Source organism: Pseudochaenichthys georgianus, chromosome 7 (assembly GCF_902827115.2).
Source record: "Pseudochaenichthys georgianus chromosome 7, fPseGeo1.2, whole genome shotgun sequence".
NCBI lineage: Eukaryota > Metazoa > Chordata > Actinopteri > Perciformes > Channichthyidae > Pseudochaenichthys > Pseudochaenichthys georgianus.
This window is the reverse complement of record NC_047509.1, coordinates 19,888,456-19,909,764: the sequence shown is the minus strand read 5'-3', so window position 1 is coordinate 19,909,764 and position 21,309 is coordinate 19,888,456. Positions and strand designations below refer to the sequence as shown.

The 21,309-nt window shown below is 42.2% G+C and overlaps 2 protein-coding genes across 3 annotated transcripts in view; both read right to left on the bottom strand.

The window, feature by feature from the left end:
- Window positions 1–10,946, bottom strand: part of kmt2d (lysine (K)-specific methyltransferase 2D) — a 35,063-nt gene extending 24,117 nt beyond the window's left edge. Inside the window, exons 1-20 of the mRNA XM_034087193.1 lie at window positions 10,820–10,946; window positions 8,385–8,467; window positions 8,044–8,155; window positions 7,723–7,925; window positions 7,446–7,555; window positions 7,181–7,343; window positions 4,889–5,060; window positions 4,641–4,755; window positions 4,308–4,486; window positions 3,931–4,214; window positions 3,533–3,652; window positions 2,633–3,390; window positions 2,428–2,541; window positions 2,226–2,339; window positions 2,006–2,110; window positions 1,737–1,918; window positions 909–1,073; window positions 515–624; window positions 336–377; window positions 57–227 (exon numbers count right to left, since the gene is read on the bottom strand). Of these exons, the coding sequence (XP_033943084.1) occupies window positions 57–227; window positions 336–377; window positions 515–624; window positions 909–1,073; window positions 1,737–1,918; window positions 2,006–2,110; window positions 2,226–2,339; window positions 2,428–2,541; window positions 2,633–3,390; window positions 3,533–3,652; window positions 3,931–4,214; window positions 4,308–4,486; window positions 4,641–4,755; window positions 4,889–5,060; window positions 7,181–7,343; window positions 7,446–7,555; window positions 7,723–7,925; window positions 8,044–8,155; window positions 8,385–8,433 (3,268 nt within the window). The 5' untranslated portion in view covers window positions 8,434–8,467; window positions 10,820–10,946. The remainder of the gene's footprint in view (window positions 1–56; window positions 228–335; window positions 378–514; window positions 625–908; window positions 1,074–1,736; window positions 1,919–2,005; window positions 2,111–2,225; window positions 2,340–2,427; window positions 2,542–2,632; window positions 3,391–3,532; window positions 3,653–3,930; window positions 4,215–4,307; window positions 4,487–4,640; window positions 4,756–4,888; window positions 5,061–7,180; window positions 7,344–7,445; window positions 7,556–7,722; window positions 7,926–8,043; window positions 8,156–8,384; window positions 8,468–10,819) is intronic.
- Window positions 10,947–14,025: 3,079 nt separating this feature from the next.
- dhh (desert hedgehog signaling molecule) lies at window positions 14,026–20,094 on the bottom strand. Of its 2 annotated transcripts, none has more exons than XM_034088163.2 (4): window positions 19,846–20,094; window positions 19,068–19,490; window positions 16,297–16,558; window positions 14,026–15,938 (listed from the first exon to the last, which is right to left on the bottom strand). In XM_034088163.2, exons 2-4 carry the CDS (start codon window positions 19,374–19,376, stop codon window positions 15,139–15,141), a joined length of 1,371 nt encoding a protein of 456 aa, XP_033944054.1. In that variant the 5' UTR covers window positions 19,377–19,490; window positions 19,846–20,094; the 3' UTR covers window positions 14,026–15,138. The 2 variants fall into 2 exon arrangements, with proteins under 2 accessions (XP_033944054.1, XP_033944055.1); XM_034088164.1 differs by lacking the exon at window positions 19,846–20,094 and adding an exon at window positions 19,707–19,835.
- Between the last annotated feature and the right edge of the window lie 1,215 nt (window positions 20,095–21,309).

Genomic DNA, 21,309 nt, shown 5'->3' with positions numbered 1-21,309 from the left:
AAAAGGAGCAGAACCCAACAAACATTTGAATACACCATTGAATTAAGTGTGCAAACCTTCGTCACCCTCCCTCAGATCCATCCCATCAGAGCCTCCTTCACAGCACAGAGCGCCGAGGCGGGAGCGGCGCTGCCGTCTCTTGTGCAGAGGAGACATGGAGATGCTGCGAAGCAGGGACATGCCCGACTCTGTCAGCCACACACCCTCCAACCGGTAGAACTGGGGTTCTGTAAAGTGACATTTGTAAATATGAGTGAGTAACAGAAAAACAAACAAAAGACGACCATAGGAAATGTGCTTGGGATTATAAACGTTAGTAAGCATAATCCACTAACCTGGCTCTTTGATCTTTATTGAAGCCATAATTGCTGACTCTACTACAGCGAGCAAAGGCAAAAAGCAGGTAGAGAAAAAAAAAATCATGTCATCAGTAAACAAGAAAATATCCTATGAGGGTTTTTCAAAGCAAATTCGTCCAATCTTAGTTTCTAAATAGTGTCGTTGTGGAACTTACCCACGGGTTTTGGAACATATGCGCTGCAGGATGTGCATGCAAAGCCTTCATCAGAAGCTTGTTCCACCTCATCCTCTGTGTACAAACTCTCACAGACAGCATGGAGCCATCTGCACAGGCACACACAGAAACACGTTGATGCACAAACTTTCCTTAACAAATCACACCCCGAATCAAAGATGTAACGGAATAATTCATGATATGAAAAATACATAAATAATCCATTCCCCGCTCGTCTTCATTAGCGGCGGTCTCATGAATACCTCGGGTGTGTGTGTGTGTGTGTGTGTGTGTGTGTGTGTGTGTGTGTGTGTGTGTGTGTGTGTGTGTGTGTGTGTGTGTGTGTGTGTGTGTGTGTGTGTGTGTGTGTGTGTTTCTAATGAACAGCACCCACCGATCACAGTACTGACACTGCAGCAGCAGCTCCTCCTCCATGAAGTTCTCTCTGCAAACTGGACAAGTGACAAGGCTGGCACAGGGGCCACAGTGTGTGTAGTTGTTCTGCCACTCACAGTGGAAACCTGGGGTGTTGGAACCACACTGGACGCAGCACACACACCTGCACAAAAGTAGTGAAGAACTATGTGTTGAATATAAAGCTCATATGCAAGATTGAAGACAAAAAACAAGTACAGGAACTATTTTGAGTATTGCAATATTGTTTCTGTTGCTACAGAAGCAAGAGGCATAGGGATGGGCCTCTGAATTGCTAATGCAGGCTGAGGCATGAGTGTTTTACATAATATGCAAATTAACATGTATTCATTTCCATTTGGCCCTATTCAAAGCTACCATGCTGAATGAAACAGTGTGCTCTTATGCTGCATTTCTACTGCATGATACTGAACTAGTCTTTTTTGTTTTTTCACAAGAGTTGCCGACAGTACACCTGGACCTTTTTTTGGTACTGCCTTGGTCTAGGTCAAAAAGCGAGCTAAGCTGATACCAGGAGACGTTTAAACACTGCAGACCGCTGATTGGTCAAACGTCTCCAGTGCGACACAGTCCACCGTCAATAGTGACTGCAGTGTTTTAATTCACTAGACCGAGATGTCAGTATGCAAACTGACGTACAATTGACGTAGTGCAAATGTACCCGATTGGTTTCATGATGGACAGGTGGCAGTAGAAATTAAAATAGAGAAAAGTACTGGCTCTTAAAATTCGTTTGAATAGAGCCGAACTATGCGGTTGACATTTTGTCAGTTAACATTACTCTTACCATTTGCACTTCCAACCACCCTTGGGGACATTGTGCAGGGGCGGGTCCAAGCAGTAGGTGTGATAGCTGACATCACAGTCGTCACACAGCAGCAGACGGGAGGGATCCGAAGCCTTTCCACACATCTCACACACAATACATTCCAGACAGCGCCAGCCCTTACGGAGCATCGTCTTGGTGATCTACAGGAAATATCAGGTTTAATCCTTTTTCTTTATAAATACTGTGAAAAAAATACACATAAAAACAAAGTAAAATGTTGTGCTTACTTTGCTGTTCACACAGTAAGGATGGTAACACTGGGCACACTGAGCACAAGCCAACAACTGCCCCTCTGAACCCTTTCCAAAACTGCCACACACAACACACATATCCTAGAAAGAAAGGAAAATATAACAAAGAGGAAACAATGACTATTTGCGGTGCATTTGAAAGTGGAAATTGTAGTTATGCCACAGGGTAATTAAAAAGATGACATAAGAGCTGTACCTGGAGCAGGACAAATTTATCAGTGTTTGAGAAAAGAACCACTGTGTTCTGCATGGTGTCGTCTTCCTCCTCGTCTTCCTCTTTACTCACTCCAGTGTCTGTGGTCATGCTTAGCTGTGAACAAGGGGATAAACAGTTAAAGATCAAAATATCAATAATAAAAGTATGAAAAGAGTGATTATGACCACCTCATAAAGCTCACCAAGAAAGCGTCGATGCAGGAAGCCATGGCTTTGAGGCGGGACCTCCCACCCCGCCCTCTCCCTCCACCGCCTCCTCGGGGTCTGCGCTTCCCAGGAAAACTATTGCTTCGCCCCTACAAGCAGAGTCAAACCAATTCAATGTCAAGTCCTACAAACAACTTAATTTAAAACCATCATCAGCTGTTTGAGTAAAGAAAGACCAACCTGTTTGACCCGCGAGCGGCCGGGAGACCCTCTGCGTTTCACCTTCTCTCTGAGGGGCTCGAAGGGAAGCGAGTCATCGGTCTCAGACAGCAGGTTATCTGCGTGCGAGTGGCCGAGCTCCATGGAGAGCTGAGGGTCTTGTTCTCCTGGAGAGCCCAGAAAGCCGCTGCTACTCTCGTCTCCATGGCTCAGGTAGGACAGATCGTCCGGCTCCCGCTTTATGTCCTCAATAAGTCCATCTCCTTTCATTTGCTCATCATACTCGTCATCATCATCCTCTTCCTCAGAGTGAGGTAGTAACCTCCGCTCCATATCCATAGACGACAGGGCCTCTTGTGTGTCTCCTGATATAGAAAGAGGAGAAGGAGACTGAGGGTCCGGGCATGGACTTCTTTCTTGCCGATTATCCATAGGCGAATGCTCCGTTTTGTCCACAGAGGCAGGAGAGGATGGTAACTTTGGTGGATCCTTACTGGATGGTGGTGGGACGTGCGTGACTTTGGAGCCATTTTTTAATGGCTCTGATGGTACTTCTTGTTCCACTGATGGAGTGGTTTCTTGCTTATCCTCCTTCTCCACCTCCATGTTTTCAGGACCCTGCTCTGACACCGGTGATGGTTCTTCTTTAGGGTTGTCAGACTGCGTCTCTGCTGGAGGGGCCTGGACGGGGGCGTCTTTAGTCCCACGGCTGACTGCCTCTGTTACCCTCTCTTCATCAGCAGGTAGACAAGAGGCCCTCTGTTCTTTTGTTGCACAATCTACGATTAAGATTAAGGAATGCGTGGTTACTAGTGTAAACATTTACAAATATATCATTAGTTACGGCACCCCATAATACAGATAATAAACTACTGCTTTGTGTTCATATTAAAAAATGTCTACTGTGTGTTACAAGTTTACCTGTGGCCTCAGTCTGAACAGCGGGAGCCTCAGAAGGCGATTCTTCTGTTGCACCCTGCAGCTCGTCCTGCTTCAACTTCTCCCCAACGGCTGGTGTCTCAACAACTGCGGACTCCACCCCTGAAGCCAAAAGTAGTTAACATCAGAACCACATCTCAGCCTGACATTTCAAATCGTTTAATTAGCTTACGTTTTAGCGACAGCCCCTTACAATAAGTGCATTCAACAATGTGGATACAACCAAAACATTGGAAGAATCAAGCACATCGATCATATGAAAAAATAATCTGAACTGCTTTAAGTGCTGCAGTTGGAAAGAATAAGAGATAGAGAAAATGTATTTCTTATTTGCCAAGGTGCACAAACAAGATGCATTCATGTGCATGATGCAGACTTACCCAGGACCATGGGAGTCTCTTTATCAGTCGTGGCCTCGTCCTGAACCTTCTCCGATGCACCTTTCTGCCCTGGTGCCGGCTCTGATAAGTCTGTGTGCTCTTCTGTCACCATGTCTGCATCTGTTTGGATTGTCGCCTCCACCAAATCCACAGTCTCTTCTCTGGTTTGTATCTCTGCTGTGTATGATTTAGTGAAAGGCTGCAGCTGACCCTCCTTGCAAAGCCGGCAAATGCACTTTGCTTCTGGAAGCTCCCCCGGTGAAGAACATTCACTGTGCACCGATCTAGGACAATTAAGAGATCATGAGAAATATTGTATGACAAGGAGCGATAAGCCAGCACAACTGAACACCATTTTGCTTCTGCATCAAACTAACCTGTGGCATGTGCTGCAGCTCTGCAGAGTGACAGATGTGTTGGCAGCTTTGCTGCACACGCCACACACCGAGCTGCGGTGCCGCTGGCAGCCCTCACACACGGCGTAGTTGTCAAACCACTGGGCCGAACCTGGCAGACCCAGTCCATGGACACCACACTCCGTACACACACGACACCTCTGAGAAAAAACAGACAAAAAAGGTGTAAATTGTAAACACAATGGTCAAAGAAGCCCTAAATATCCTGATTTAAAAAAGGGGTTTCTTCGGTTAGGTACATTTTGCAAGTAGAGGAATGTATTTGTACCAAGATGAAAGACAAATGTGACTTACTCTGCATTTCCATGGGTCAGAGGGAAGAGAATCCATGGCTGGCTGGAGACAGAAGGTGTGGTAGCCCTTATCACAGGCATCGCATACCAACATTTTGGAGTCTTCACCTGGTTGTCTAAAATAAATGAATAATAAAAAGACATTCATCTTTAAAAAAAAGAATAAAAGAAAAGCTAAAAAAACAAAACAAAAACAGGATGAAATATAATAAAAACATTCAGGCACTATCTAAGAATTGTTTTTCTTACCTGCACGTCTGGCAAACTTTACACTCTGGGCACTGCCATCCTGCCCGCTGGATAGGCGTGGCACCGATCTCTAGACAGGCCGCATGATAATGTAGGCCACAACCCGTACAGAACAGCAAGTCTGTGAGCTCCCCCGCTGAGTCACACACTGCACACCAAGACTCCTCACCTGCTGTAAAGAAAATAATTTAAATACATATGAACACAAAAATCACAAGATAGTAAGCCAGTAGCCACTTTTGAATAGATGCCTGGTGTTTTGTTTCACAAAGCAGGTATTGTTTCTATAAGCCTGAAAATATTCAACATTCAAGAGATGACATGTCCCAAAGTCCGCTTTTTTTCAACTTTCAGCATATGCATATAGAGTTCACAGACAAGAAACCAAATTCAGAATAAAACTGCCAATAGAAATGTAACCACAATTCTTTTTTCGGCGTACCACTGAATCAGTTATATCGATTCAATAAAAGAATATACAATATTAAACTACAGGCCTGTCTCTCTCCTCCCGTTCCTGTCTAAAACACTTGAACGCGCTGTCTTTAAACAACTCTCCCGTTATCTCCATCAGAACAACCTTCTGGATCCGCACCAGTCTGGTTTCAAGGCAGGTCACTCCACAGAAACTGCCCTCCTTGCTGTCACTGAGGAACTGCACACGGCTAAAGCAGCCTCCCTCTCCTCTGTCATCATCCTGTTGGACCTGTCTGCTGCATTCGACACGGTAAACCATCAGATCCTCCTTCACACTCTTCAAGAACTTGGAGTTTCAGGCTCTGCACTTTCCCTCCTCACCTCATACCTCAAAGACCGCACCTACAGGGTTACTTGGAGAGGGTCGGAGTCCGACCCTTGTCAATTAACTACAGGGGTCCCTCAGGGCTCTGTTCTTGGTCCCCTCCTCTTCTCCTTGTACACAAACTCGCTCGGATCTGTCATTAGCCCGCATGGTTTTTCATACCACTGCTTCGCTGACGACATCCAATTAATTCTGTCCTTTCCCCGCTCAGAGACCCAGGTCGTCGCATGCATCTCTGCTTGTCTAGCTGACATCTCTCAGTGGATGTCTGCTCATCACCTCAAGCTCAACCTTGACAAGACTGAACTGCTTTTCCTTCCGGGAAAAGATTGTCCCACTCTTGACCTAACAATCAACATCGGCACCTCTGTTGTTTCCCCGACTCAGACTGCAAGGAATCTGGGTGTGATCCTAGATAACAACCTGTCCTTCACTGCAAACATCGCTGCTACAACCCGCTGCTGCAGATACACGCTTTACAACATCAGGAGGATACGTCCCCAGCTGACCCAGAAAGCGACGCAGGTTCTGGTCCAGGCTCTCGCCATCTCACGCCTAGACTACTGCAACTCCCTCCTGGCTGGTCTACCTGCATGTCCCATCCGACCTCTGCAGCTCATCCAGAATGCAGCGGCTCGTCTGGTCTTCAACCTTCCTAAATTCTCCCACACCACGCCGCTCCTCCGCTCCCTCCACTGGCTTCCGGTAACTGCTAGAATCCACTTCAAGACAATGGTACTTGTGTACCATGCTGCGAATGGATCTGGCCCTTCCTACATCCAGGACATGGTTAAACCGTACACCCCAGCACGTGCACTCCGCTCTGCATCAACAAAATGGCTCGCTGCACCCTCGCTGCGAAGGGGACCCAAGTTCCCATCAGCAAAAACACGTGGGTTTGCTATCCTGGCTCCAAAATGGTGGAATGAGCTCCCCATTGACATCAGGACAGCAGATAGCTTACACACCTTCCGGCGCAGACTGAAAACTCATCTCTTTCGACTCCACTTCGAGCGATAGAACTATTAACAAAGCACTTATATACTAATAAAGGACTGGCTTACCTAAAGCCAGTTGAGTAGCACTTGAAATGTTTTTGCTCTATGAAACCTGATGTACTTATATGATTCTGTTTTCTTCAAGTTTGTATTTTGTTGGTCGAACGCACTTATTGTAAGTCACTTTGGATAAAAGCGTCAGCTAAATGCAATGTAATGTAACAATAGTAAGTTCCTTTCAGTTTTTGATTCAATAATTAATCTGTTGTATTTTAGCAGAAATAGAAAACAGCAGACAAGCTGAACAGAGTATAGCTATTATTGCATGTAATTTAGTTCTTGCTAAATTCAACAATGTTATTGTATACATTTCCCCTTATTTTCTCATATAGTACAACACTATATTTAAACATGTGCGCATAGTATAAGCCTGGCTGTGAGCAAGCACTAAGTAGACATCACAATTTGGAAAAGGATGTCTGGTTCTCTTACCCAACTCCTCCGCCTTGTCTATGTGCTCTGGACAGAGGAGGACCAGCTGCTTCATGGACTGGAAGGATCCACTGGCCGCCGAGCAGGGGAAGTGGTAGAACCGCGAGCAGCCCTCAGCATGGCATCGAATGGTTGCACCCAGCCTTTTGCAGCATTCGCAAAGCTTAAACAAACCAATGGAAACAAAGATTTATTAAGGAAACCTGTTCATTCCTATATTCTCTCCTGATATTATATAATCAAAACCGATGGACAGTGAACTTACCCGCTGTGTCCCTGAGATAACGGCCTTATCCACATTCTCCAGCTCCTCATTCTCCACCTGTTTCACCCCCTCCGACCACGCAGCACACCAGTGATGAACCAAACAGCCCCCTGTTTAATATAAAGCACAGCGTCAGCGTCATCTCTAACATTATTTCTCCAATTCTACACCTGTGTGCTGCATTTCTAGACGATGTAACCTATAATATGCTTGATTCTGAAAGTTATTTGTTATTGTACACAAACAAAATATAATCAAATAATGTTTTGTTTTCAACCTGAGTCGTCAAAGAACGATGCCAGACAGGAGGAGTCGGAAAATCCAATGGAAGACAGGTCATCATTTCCGGGCTGTGGCAGTAGGGAAGCTGATGGCTTGAGGGTTGGCCGTTCAGAAGACGGCCCAAAGTGTCTCAGCTCCCGCTGGCCGTGCAGGCTCCGCTCCACACAGTTACAGAGCGCACAGGCTCGGACGCTACCACTGTACAGTAAAAAAAAAATACCATCAGAGATTCCGTTTTTGGTTTTGCCAACAATGAGCAGCTTGTTGACATATAGACTATCGACTTAAACATTTTTGATAGGAATTGATAACTTACTCAGGTGTGCTGGACGGGGCTGAGGTAGCACCAGACAGGTCCTCGGCAGCAGGAAGGGCTTTGGACTCCTCCTCAGAGGAGACAAGCTTCTTCGTAGGGGTATTATCATCAGCTAGGGAATGAAAAAGAAAGGGAATAAGTGAATTTGACTAACCCCAATTTGATTTGCCTGCTATTGGCTCCTCTAATAAATGATTTGTACACATTCAAATATATTTTGTTCTCAGCCCTGTGCTTTTCTCTTTAAGTCCAAAGGCAAATTATTTATCTTCCTGCAGAAAAGTGTACATTAATAGTGGATGATGTTTGGAAATGGTGACATTTGAATAACAAAACATTACCTGTTGGTTCAGATTCATTTTCATCGCAGTTTGTTTTCTGCTCGTCCATCCCCCGTATTGATGTTGACCTCCTTGACAGAGATCTGCAATTCAGAAACAGAAGTAAAATCAACTTGTTAATGTTTATCAGAAATTAATTAATTGAACTAAAATGTTCCCAGCATGCAAACAACCTTTATCTCATAACTGGCTATGCAAGACATGAGTGTGCTATCAGACCAATGAATGTAGAGAACATATCTATGTTAGAAGCATTACTAAAAAGGCATATGATTGGGAGTTTCTCCCACATGAAGTAAACAACCAAGTGGAACTACTTAGAAATATAAAATGTCCTTTTCATTAGCCAACATATGTCTATCATCATGAAAATACATTCCTAAAATGCATTTTTCTTTTCCAAAACATAGTATACAGTAGCCTCACTAACAATCCAAAACCACTTTTCTCAAACAGATTTAGAACAAACAATGCAACCAATGAAACATGGCTGTTGGGTGCTCACTTTAGATTATTTCCTTGTGTTAATCTGACTAACGCTAGCACTAATGCAGCCGAGCTTCCTCGGAAACTCATGAAAATAGCGCGAGTGTTACAGGACACAGATTGTTCGGAAACCGCTTAAACAATTCAAGTTATCATTTACCAGGCAATGCATAGTCCAAATCGGTGAAACGGCAGCGTGAAAAAGCACACAATGATAAAACTAAAATGGTGTTTTCCCCAAATAAAACAACCATAAATCGGGATACACAAAGAAAACACAACTTCCGTATGGAGAACTTCCTGTTGCAGCGGAGCTTCTTTCGTGCAAAACATTTATCGGTCGCTTCATGGTTCCGCTGTGAGATTCACGACATTATCAAATAATACTGTCAAATAAACTATGCAAGACTTGGCTGTATCACCATTTTATGTTATTCACATAGATAGTTATAGTCATGTTATTGAACGTGTAAACGCCACTAACAGACGACAATTAAACATGAGCAGATCAGCTTCCATTGGAATGGTGTGTTTTACTCATAGTAGGCCTATATCACAGAAAGGCCAATATGTGTTTATATAGCTTTAAATCTCATGTCACAAAATAATATAGATGACGACAAAACCGTCAGTGATGCCATGCTGTATGTCCTGATCAAATGGGCTCACATGACAATATGTGTGACGGTTGCTTAGAAATATAAATCTAGCTGAAAATATTGCAGTGTTTTGTTATTTAAAACAACAAGAAACTGTGCCACCATACTCGTGAAATCATCCCGTGAGCCAACACACACATTTCGACGTGTTTCCTTTTCATTATCACAGAAGCAGCAGCAAGGAGATCCCAACCGAGGACCCATAGAATAGATTATTTATTTTTCAGAAGTTCAGAATGTATTTATTTATTACGCCAAATCAATTACAGTGCATCTTTGTCATAATCATTTAGTAGTGTTTTTGAACGCATGTCCAGCCAAAACTCCCCAGGTAATATGCAACATACTGACCCTTTTCACCTAACACACACCATGTCTGGATCTACATGTAAACGCTGTTTGGCATATGGCAAAATAAGCCGTGAACGCCATGATGCAAACCGAGTTGATGGACAAATTAATTTCTCTATGAAGCATTAACGTTACATCTTCGTAACAAACGCATTCAGTGGCAGCAATACTGGAAACGCACTCTCTTCTTGACAACAAACTAACGTCAAAACCAAGTCTTACAAAAACCTTGTGCTAAATCACGTATAATAATCATAGTGAAACGGCTTTGTCTCTAAAATGAAGTTGGCACTGATCAGAGCAAAAGGGATGACATGATGGCCAAGTTACCGTCTTAACACCATGCTAGCTAAGTTAACGTTAAAAGTGTTACCGCTACAAATTAACTTTAATGTATTTGTTGTTGTTTTGTAATGTCGGTCAAAGCAGCAGCTATTTATTTTCAGCGCCTCGGCAGAAGCTAATAAGATTGTACAGTTGAATAACTGCAAAGCTAAGCACTATTCCTCAATGTAAACACCGACTTCAAAGGGTTGGTTCCGTCCAGCAAATAGCCGTGTCCGTCTCACCGGCGAGAGGTTGAAACGGAAAAGCCAACATCTACCAATGGTGACGTAGCAACAAAGTGTCCCAAAGACGTAAAACTACGAGAAATACACCCTATCTTATACACACGCTAATGAACTTCTAAAATGTTAACCGGCTACTCTTGTTATCATACCTTGGGCACAGCCAGCGTAAAACATATTTCAACGAAAAGTTAGCACCCAGGTAACATAGCTAGTTCTCCAGCAAGTAGACCCCATCATTTGGTTGAAGCTAACAGCTAAGTGTTACCGAAGCAGAGCTAACATTACCCGGTCTAAGGTCAGGGTTGATATGTCTTTAGGTATGTCTGTTGTAAGAAGTTGAAGGAGGCCATAATAAAAACAAGCTCACCTCACAAAAACAATATCGTCTCCTCATACATCAGCAAAATCCAAACAGCCACACAGCTTCCCAAAACGCTGATGGTCGCTTCATTTTATGTACCGGACTAACGCTGCGGCTAGCCGGCTGGAGGGAGAGTGGGGGAAGTGCACCTCGGCGGAAGGCAGGCAGTGCAGCTAGCTCCTTAACTAGATGGATAATGCTATGGTTAGCTTGCTATCCAGCACATCGAACTTTGTGTAGAGTGGTCGTATACTGCCGGGGAACTATAAAACAACGCCACAAGTCTTTAACCAGTCCATTCATAGGCTCCACAGCATCAAGCTGTGAATCCAGAAACTAACCAGATATCTCGCTCCTGCTGGTGGATTTAGCTTGAATGCTAACAGGAGCTAGCTTCTGCTCTGTTCTGGAATTTAGGTTGTTAAAGCTACTAATTTACTAGTTTGCACAAAATAGTGCATGCTAAAACTACAGTGCAAAACTTTGTTGGGACTAAAGACAATATTGTTTACTGTTAGTTGTTGTCCACTGCAAACATGTATCTGCCTAAATGTGCAGCTCAACTTTGTATTTGTAGTACTCATGTATGGGACACTAGCATCGCTTCACTTTGCTGAACTGCGTTGCTTCTGCACATTGCTGCTCAGCCGAGTGCTAGCAGAGCTAGCTAATAACAACTACGTCAACAAATTATTCATGCAAAAGAACGATAAAAACATTTGTATGTATCACTAGATAACAGTAAACCGTGTTACAGCTCTAGTGTAGTTATGGATTATTTGTGCCAATATGATATTTAGCATACAACATACGGGTCTAATCTCGAAAGCTCCCACCACTGAAATATGGTGGATATATGATATCAACTCATTAGATTTTCAGATCCAGGGAAGCCATTTTTCATCAGATTGTTATGGTTGTAGAACCGAAGCCCCTCTGATATGCGGACGGACAAATGCATCTGTTTTGAAAATCAGGACCGATATTAATGACTTCTAATAGGATCATAATTCTTAGTGCAAATTCATTTTGTAATTAACATAAACAATGTGTACTGTGCACTTCTTCGTGGTTGCTAATTACTTATTCCTACTGTTACCATACTGCTATGCATTGCGCATTTGGCTGGAGCGAAATGATTTATAGATTACTTTAAACTACAGGGATGTGAAATAAACCATGACCTAGTTTTCAGCAGATTCACTGATCATATTGAGCAAAAAGAGCTGTTTCTGTATCCCGTGCGACTGGGGGCAACATTGTTTTGTCCCCCCCCCCCCCCCCCCCCCAAAAAACCACTCAACACTGTACAGCTTTTATCAACCCTTAGTCTTCAACTAAGATAAGAAGCAATCATAAAGTATACTGAGGGTAAACATTATAAAGATCCTATGGCGGTGGGGATGAGAGGTTGGCCTACTCTGTCAATCTGTTGCCTTATCACTGTGAGAAACCCCCTGTGGCATGGGGGCCTCCGAAGGATGGGTTCAAGAACGCTCAATTTTAAATGTTTAAGGTTTTAGGTAAACCAAGTGACTGCGTGACTTTGCAAGCAGCAACTTTCAATGGTTCTGCAGATTAGGGCCAAATCAAATGCATGCTTCAATCAAAACCTTTGAACAGCACAGTCTAAAATTACATTTAATTAAGTTTTCAGAAATCCTCTTATTTTTCTGCTTCTTAAATCACAACACCAACCTCCCCATATCATATTTTCATGGTCCGTGAACAAAAAGCATGAAGCAGTACATCCAGGAAAACTTGAATGACATTGGAATGATATTGTGAACTAATACAAAACTAGGTTAGGTAACACTCTGTCCTATTGGGAGAAGGTCACAGGTTACAGTCACATCAGTTATCCCTTGTCATTCTCCAGAGAACAAAATGTAAATTGCTGGTAAGTTACTTATTTGTGGTATAACTCAAAACTTGTCCCAAATGTAAAGGTTATGTCAGTGATAACACATGCTGGGGCACCTGCTGCAGCGTGGGTGATCTGCAGCTGACCCTGCACTGTGAAAAAATATTTGGTAATGCATATGTGCAGAGGCATCTAAAGGCCCCAGGGCTCCGTTGAAACCGCTGAAGAGATAACATTTTACAAGAATTCTTCAACCGGATGAATGCAGTTGGTTTTCTAAAGCATGCAGCTAAATAAAGAATTGTCTTCCAAATGTGACCAGAATCCAAGACTTAAGAAATGCTGATTCACACCCACACATTCTATTTAGGAGCCTAACATTTTTATAGATTTTTCTGGTAGATATCCATTCCTAATGATACTATAAGATATTGTTTTTTTAAACAGTCCTGTCCTTCCATCCTTTAGTTTTTTTGAAGAATAAATGTGGTTTCATATTGACTTTGATTTTCTCCCCCTTTTAAAAAAAAAGAATTGTTCTTTGGATTAGTCAGTGAGTAACTTGTTACTATGATTAAAGTCATTCAAGGTCAAGGTTTCTTAGATTATATTATTATTATTATCACATATGGAGTTATACTCTTTATTGTTCATGATAAAAAAAAAAGCCTACCCAGATTTCAGCAGAACATTTGATAATGTTCAGGAATATCTTCTGTGGCACTCATTTACACATTTATAACAAATCTCCACTGATGCAGCCTTCTCTTTCATTTTTAAATGAATATTGTCGTACACACAGAATTATATTTAGATCAGAAAATATGTTCTTCTCATTGTCTGAATGTGGGGTGTGCAGGTTTTAATTTTGAAAATAGGTTATTATTGGTCACCCTGACAGGATTACTTAACTCCCTATTCAGCTTTGGCAAAATTGGATTAGATTTTGGGGGGCTGAGACGGTTTGGAAGACAGTGACTGATTGGCTGATGGATGTAAATAGAGGGTGGTATTAGGACATCAGCTGATCCTATTGGCCGGTCAGTGGAGCTGGTACTTTCCCATCTGCCTCCTGTAACTCAAGGATAATCCCCTCCAGTACTCCACATATGTTTACAACAGAACATAAACCTAAAGAAGAGAATAAAGTTTGAGTGCTCAGTATTTGTAACAGTTATTGACTTTAAACAGCTCTGAATAAACATAATGCAGTTTGTGGACCTGTTTAGGTTCATGGTGTGATAACGTGGTGTTGAATACTTCAGTTAAACATGTTGTTTTGTTTTTAATCCACCTCATTGTATTTATTGACTAATATACTACAAGTAATACAAAGTACAAATCAAAGTTTGTTGAACTACGGTTTATTATCTAGAGTTGTTATTGCATGTACAAGCGCATTTATTGTAAATGAAATGTTCAGGCTTGATATCAGCTTTCTCCACAAGAGGGTGTATAACCCTATACTACTGTCCTGAATATGGCATTTACACATACATATAAACCTTTTAAAAGTAGACTAAATCCATTAATATTAACTTGAATAGGGCACATATGTTGTGTAAAAAGTGTACATAGGGACTGGTAACCATAGAAAGTTATGTGAACAATGAACTGTACAACACCATCAATAGATATACTTGTGACCCAATTTGATCAGTGATTGCTAAAAAAGAAAAACTGTGTCCTTTAAGATTGTAAGAAAAGCAAACACTCCCTTGAAGTAGCTATGTGATAAAGTCAAGGTGGCACAGTATGCGGAATATTAAGTACGTCCGGGCTTTTCATTAACCTGCGAGCCTGCTGGACTTCATTTCCACAGAGCTCTTAAACACTGAGACATAATGCTCAACTAAGACCAAGGGAAATATATTTGTGCATGCATCTCAGGTTTTTCACACTCAGTTCTGCTAAACAAGCAAATGACAAATCAGCTTAACAGACACAATTTAGACTAAAGCTGAGAAAACCAGGCTGTTGCTTGATAAAATGACATTTTAATCTGATTTTATGGCATGACATGTGACATACAATATATGGATTGTAATTATTATAATACAATTTAACATTTATATATATTATGATTCAGAAAGTACAAAAATAAAGTTTCTATTGTTGTGGGAAAATTAATTCCTATCACATTAGAATAAGATATATGTTTTACACATATAACCCAAATAATTAACAGAAATAACATGATGTACAAATAGAGCATTATACAGTTATTTTCAATATCATTTTTTACAGTAACCTTCTCAGATTGTCATCTCTTATAAAATATGAATTAAGTAGTTTCAGGTATATCATTATGATAGTTTACAATGCAAACATGGGTATAAAAAAAGCAAGCAAGCCATTCCAGTGCTTTCATTTATTGAAGAAAATAAGGAAGTGTTAGGGTGAATGCTTTAGAGCTTTAACATTGAACAGTGCAATGATTACTGAGTATAGTTTTAGGCTTTTAAGGATGAAATGAGCTTGAGTCTAAGAAGATACATCCAAAACGGTATAGTAATCTAGCATACCAGTGCACATTTGATGTCTGCTTCTCTTTCATTTCCATCCTCAGAGTTTGACTCCGACCATCTTGTTTGTTCAGAGTGTCATTATTCACATACACACCTGCGTTGTATGCCAAAGTGCTACAATGAAATGGAGTCTCAGTGCAAGCTGTCTCACTGTCTGTGGTCTGGTGGTCTTTTCTTGTCTCCCCCAAAAGCAGCTGGTTGAATGAGGAGAGGAGTCGCACAGGTCCAAATGCCCAGTGTGCGAGTCTGTGGTCCTCCACCAGAGCATAGCTGGATGCCAGCACCCCATCAACAAACACAGTTCCAGCTTCTGTCAAGGGCGCATACACACCCACACTCTCCTCTACTGAAACTGAGATGATCCGCGATGGACGTACTTGACCCTGAGCTGTATGGATGAGAACACAATCTCCTGTTTTGGCTCTGCTAGCAAACTGAGCCTGATACTCACTGCTGTGGAGTCTGCAAAGGGGGGCGAAAAAGAGTAAGTGATTTGGAGTGAGGGCCAATCTATGACCATCTTCTGTCTCCAGAAACAGAAAAGTAGACCAGATTTCTTGATCCTGGTGCAGAAACAAAAGGACCTGGCTCCACACGACTTTGCCCGTCGCAGACAGGGCCATGACTCTGTCCCCAAGAGCCAAGGACGACAGGCTCTTCTGCACCCCTCCAGCAACAGTGACCCGGGCCCAGCCTGGGAAACAGCCCCCTTTCTCCACAGCAACAGAGTGATCTGCAGGAAGATTAGCAGAAACAGTCAAGATGATATAACCTATCCTTTTTTTGTCCTAAATGTCTTGATACATCATTTAGCGAAGTGATGTAATATGACCAGAGTTAGAAATTACAATCATTTAGTAGACAACAAATTCAAGGTAATTGTACTTTACTTTTGTATTTCTATTGATGCAACTTTTACTTTTTAGATTACACATTTTCATTGCCTTTCAAAGCAGGAGTTTAAATTGAACTGGAGAATTTTCCCAGCTGTATTAGTACTTTTAGTTAGGTGAAGGGTCTAACTAACTATTCCACCACTGAACACATTGACACGGCATTATTTTTTATGAAAGCTCCCCTCTTAAACTTACCAGCTTTTACAGAGCAGTGGATGTGATATTTGGACTCGTAGTGGACCCAGTCAAAGCCGGCCTCCACAGCCAGCTGGGCGAGAAGACCATACTTGTCTGTGTCTCTGTCGTCAGTGGTTATATCCACGGCCCGGCCTTCGTAGTGCAGAGAGCTGGCAGGGTGGTGTCCGTCCTCATCCCAGGCCTCCGTCACACGTAAGTGTACCCCGGGCCACTGGTTCATCACTGCAATCGCCAACCTGTTCAAACAGTCCTTACAGCGCTAGACAGAAGGAGACAGAGGGGAGGTGTTAAATTTGGAATTATTCACGAATAAATTAGCCAATATCAAAGATAAATTGCTATGAGCACATAATATGTGGGTCGATGAAAAATATGTTTTTGGATCTTTTACAAACCACAGATCATTCTAAATTATTGTCTATCATTTTACACCCAGTACATACAGAGATATCCTTATCAAACCTGTTTGGTTATGCTATAAGAAAAAAGTGTTCCACTATCAATCAGGCTCTAGTATAACATTATTCTAAAGAAAGGTGTAGTGTTGGGATCAAATCAGGTAACTCATTCATCACAACAACAGTCTAACATGTTTCCTATCTCATATGATAATGTTTCTTTTTCTAATAGCAAAATATGTTTCAAAAAACATTAATATAGCCATTTTCTAATAGCAAATATGTACTGTTCAACATCCTTAGTTCTTAAATCTATATTCAATGGTACCCTTTGTGCGTATAATGTGTGGATTGTATCAATTTTAACCTTTCATTCTAAATGTTTGTCTCTTTTATTTTGCCTTTTAAAATGCATTGTATGTTGGATGTGTGTGTTTCTCTGTATCTTTTGATATACAAGTACATTAAATTACATATTACAAAAGGATTATTGATTCATTTTTATGGACTCATTTTATTTTTATTCCACCGATCCGTAGCATTGGCCATGTACAGTGAAAGGCATGTCTGAACTTCACACAAGCTGAAGGAACCCTTGTAATCATTTATTAACATGCTGGATGGCACAGCTTAAACGTACAAGAAGTATTTGCAGTATGTTTGCCTACTCTACACCTCAGTGCACTGACAGATTTCAGTAAAACTCAGAAGAAAATACATATTTCTACAGCGTCTCTGTCTCCTAAGTTATAATTGTTTGTCTGCTGGCATCATCACACAATTCCTCCTTTACTCTGCTAAAGGCCAACTCAACCTTGCTCCAACAATCAGAGTAACAGAACAAAGCTACTGTAGCCAGTTTGTCACATTCCTTGGCCTTTTCTACAGGGTGACAGTATAATCAAGGCCATTCTCTGCCAGTTTGTTCCAGGCATGAGTTTTCTCGGTTTCACCCAAGACATTTGATCAGAAATGTGCAGAGTGACTCTTAACACCCCCGCTGCCCACGATGGTACAAACTGTGTCAGCATTGTCACAAATATCAAGCTTAAAAAATGATGACGTCAGCAACCAAAGTGATACACTCACCATCTTCTCCTTAACGCATATTTCTCTTGTGACTTGTGATATGGCAGGTTTTGTGACATTAAATTGATTACCTAAATCTTGCGAAGTGAGTTAAAAAAAAAATAGGGTTGGGAGAAAAGTGGTGAGGATGTAAGTGGGAGAGACTGAGGGAGAAAGGGTTGGGTGAGAATAAAGCGCTGTAGCGGCGGGGTGATGTTGGGAGTAAAGAGATAGAGGGCAGAGGGGAGGAATGTATGGGCATGACATGGGAATGTGACAGCAAGAGTGAGAAAGCGAGAGGGACAGAAAACAAACTGGGTACATTTTCTCGCAATGCCATTGAAGAGAGGCGTTTCATTGTCAGAACTACAATAGTCGCTTTTCCGACAGTGCCGTTACTTCAGCAGGCGGGAATTTTGTATAGGCGACCCCTCAGAGTATCCAAATGACACACAAAGAGAGTCTTTCACATCTGGGCAAAAGAGGGGCACAGGCACACATACACACACTCAAACTGGGCACAGATAAACGACCACAGATTTCCATCACATACAATCACACAGGGAGGGGAAGGAACACACATTTGTATCTTAAACAATCACAGAAAGCCGCAGCATCGAGAGCAGGGCGACATCTTAGTGTTTAGAAACCCTGTGGTCATATTCAGCAGTGTGGCATTTCAAATGTTTTGTCAAAAAGCAAGTCTATGCCAAGATAGCCTTTTCTAGGTAGGAGATTTGAATTTGGATACCTGTCCCAAGTAAACATTAAGGCATTTAAGTTCAAGTGGCCCTGAGAACCTGTCATATAAATAGTTTGATTTCCATTAACAAAGACTTTGGTTAAAGATTAAAAGGAAGTGTTCCTTAAGGGGAAGGCAGTCTCTTTAAGAGGTAGTGTTGAATTACATCCTGATCTTCTTATCTCAAGAAAAGGGAGGGGGTACTTTGTTAAAACTACACACTGTGTGGAACATTTGTTTGTGTTAGGAGCCTGGCAAAGAGCAGGTATGGCTAACAATGAATGATTTGATAAGGTGCCATTCTGGGTGGCAGGGTGTGAGCCGTGAACTGCTGCCTATCCTTTCATGAAATGTAGTTAAACAATCATCCAGAAGAGTGGTTGGCTTGAAAAAGTTCAGGTTACTCTCTGCCTTGGATGCCTATTTTATTTTACTTGCAATACAACTGTCAATGGGCATCACTTGGGGTTATTACAAACAAGCAAACCAGTGTATCATCCTATTCAACAACATCCTTAAAACATTAGATAAATGAACTGGATAAACCACACCAGTCTCACCTTAGTCATGAAGCGGTCTGCGTTGGTGTTCTCCTCATCTTTGAAGATGATGTCTGGATTGTAGTTGCACACAAGTTCATTGAAGCGCTCAGAGTTGCGTGTGATCTTGCCCTCTGCTCTCCCGCTGGCACCAAGGTTGTTTTCTGAGAAGTTGGGGAAAGACTGCTTGTAGTGCATGGCTGTGAGTCTCCTGGGCCTTGAGCGGACACCATACCCAGGGCCCGGTCCGCATCCCTGGACCAGCCACATGCAGGTCCACACAGCGAGCAGGCTGAGCTGTGCCAGGCGGGCCCACCATGACTGTTTCATTGGGGAGGGTTGGGGCTCCCAGGAGTCAGCGGATCACAGTGATACCCCGGGTCCAGGTGTGTGATGTGAATGAGGGTCAAATCTTGGTCCATTCCAAATCATGTGGTACTAGAGCTGATGAAGATATGACAACAAGAACAGGAAGTTATATTTACTGTATTACTCTTGGAAAGAAAGAGTTTTATAGTTGTCAAAAACGATATTTGTTCTGACTTTCTTAAGGTTTGTACAGTTTGAACAAAAGTCATAGCTCAAAGAAAGGTCCTGATTGGCTGACATGCAGAGTTTATGAACTTTGGCCCCAGCAGTTAAAAACGTAAGTAGACTCACTAGATCTTTAAGGTTTCTGTCCAAAATATATCGCCAACTATCAGCTGCTTCTAAGCCACAAACATTCGCATACGTCCTTGGCAGGTGCCTGACGTACTCGCCGCAGGTGTTTTTCGGGTGTGTCTGGTCAGTCACTCACCGCTTCTCGCTCCAAGCAGTTCCTTTGACGTGACACACGAAATGACGCACGCTAAAAGCCCCACGCACGGCTCCCTGCAGTTCCTATAGACACTCCCGCGGCGCTCTCATCCTCTCGCTCCATCCAGAAAAGTTTCTCCTAAGATTTTTTTTCCCTGCCTCTCTTCCTCTCCTTCGTCCACCGTCTTGTGTCGCGTCTCAGAGCTCCTCGCCACCTTGCACCAGCCATTGGGTCTTATTAGCGTCCGGACAAGATTGCCCTCCCTTCCTCTGCGCGCTCCCACTTCTACAGCACACGCCTCCAATTCAACCTTACAAAGGACATATGATTAGCCTACTTAAAACAATGACCCTTCCTCACAATATTTCATATTTAAAGGTAGTTAAAGTTAAGTTAAAGTTTTGGACTCTTTTCCACATCAAGATTATACTCACCAATTTACACAAAATTATTTCTTAACACATTATCATTTCTAGAACATGCAGTATATTTACAGCTACACAAAACTACTCATGACAATTTAATCATTTAAAACCAGCATGCCCTTGCTTCTGTCAGCTCATCCCACCCATCATAAGTGGACGGGTCACTGTGATGTCCCTGATGTTATTAATAGACACAGTTGAAGGTGAGGGTCTATGAGGGAACACAACAAGTGTCCAGCCTTGACACCCCTGGATGAGACTTACGGTGCTGCCTTCCTGTGTTTGGGGAGCCAGCCTGACCCCCCTGAACCCTGTAAACCCTAGACCTCCACCACTGGAAACACCCGCTGTCCACATAAACATATTATTTTTATCTTTCTCAGAACAATAGCTGGGAGAGTCATAAAATGTGTTCAGATAATTCCAATGAGGGAGAAGAAAAGAGAGGAATCGTGGTGTCTCAGGGGTCTGACATGTGTAATCACATACGGAAGCTTAAATTAATGGCAGATTAAAAGGTCGTAGTGTGTCATACTGTAGTTTCCTGGAACGCTTGATGTTGACTCAGTGCATCACGGTCAGTTTCTCTACTTTGTTGTAAAGAATCTATAGCCCACTCACAATAACGCTGCACTTGTGTTTATTCATCGTTTTGAGTCTGTGCATTATCGCAGTTTGCTGTGATTGCATAAGATGAAGCATCTTATTGAAGCAATAGTAGATACCCAGTAATACACTCTTTTATCCAATGAGCACAGACAGATTTATATAAAACACCTGTACATGTATTCAACTGTGAGTGATCTAAAACAGCACTCAAAGGAATATTTCATTACCCACAATTGTTGTTCTAATCAGTGCTAAAGAGTCCATGTAAACGTAAAACGTATGTTTAAAAAGTTCTTAATCCCAAATCGATGTTCTTAACTGCACAAAGTGATAAAGCCACAGACATTGACATGAGATGTTTTATCGTGTAATGTGACCTGTTTTTTTTTACCCTCTTTTACCCTTTTATTGTGTTATTTGCTGAGCTGAA

Excerpts from the sequence above, each read along its gene's own strand:
- dhh (XM_034088163.2), bottom strand. The coding sequence starts at position 19,376 with ATGAAACAGTCATGGTGGGCCCGCCTGGCACAGCTCAGCCTGCTCGCT. Across the intron at positions 16,559-19,067 it reads CAGACCGCTTCATGACTAAG|CGCTGTAAGGACTGTTTGAA; the intron begins GTGAGACTGGTG and ends CCTTCTGTCTAG. Across the intron at positions 15,939-16,296 it reads CCACTGCTCTGTAAAAGCTG|ATCACTCTGTTGCTGTGGAG; the intron begins GTAAGTTTAAGA and ends ATCTTCCTGCAG.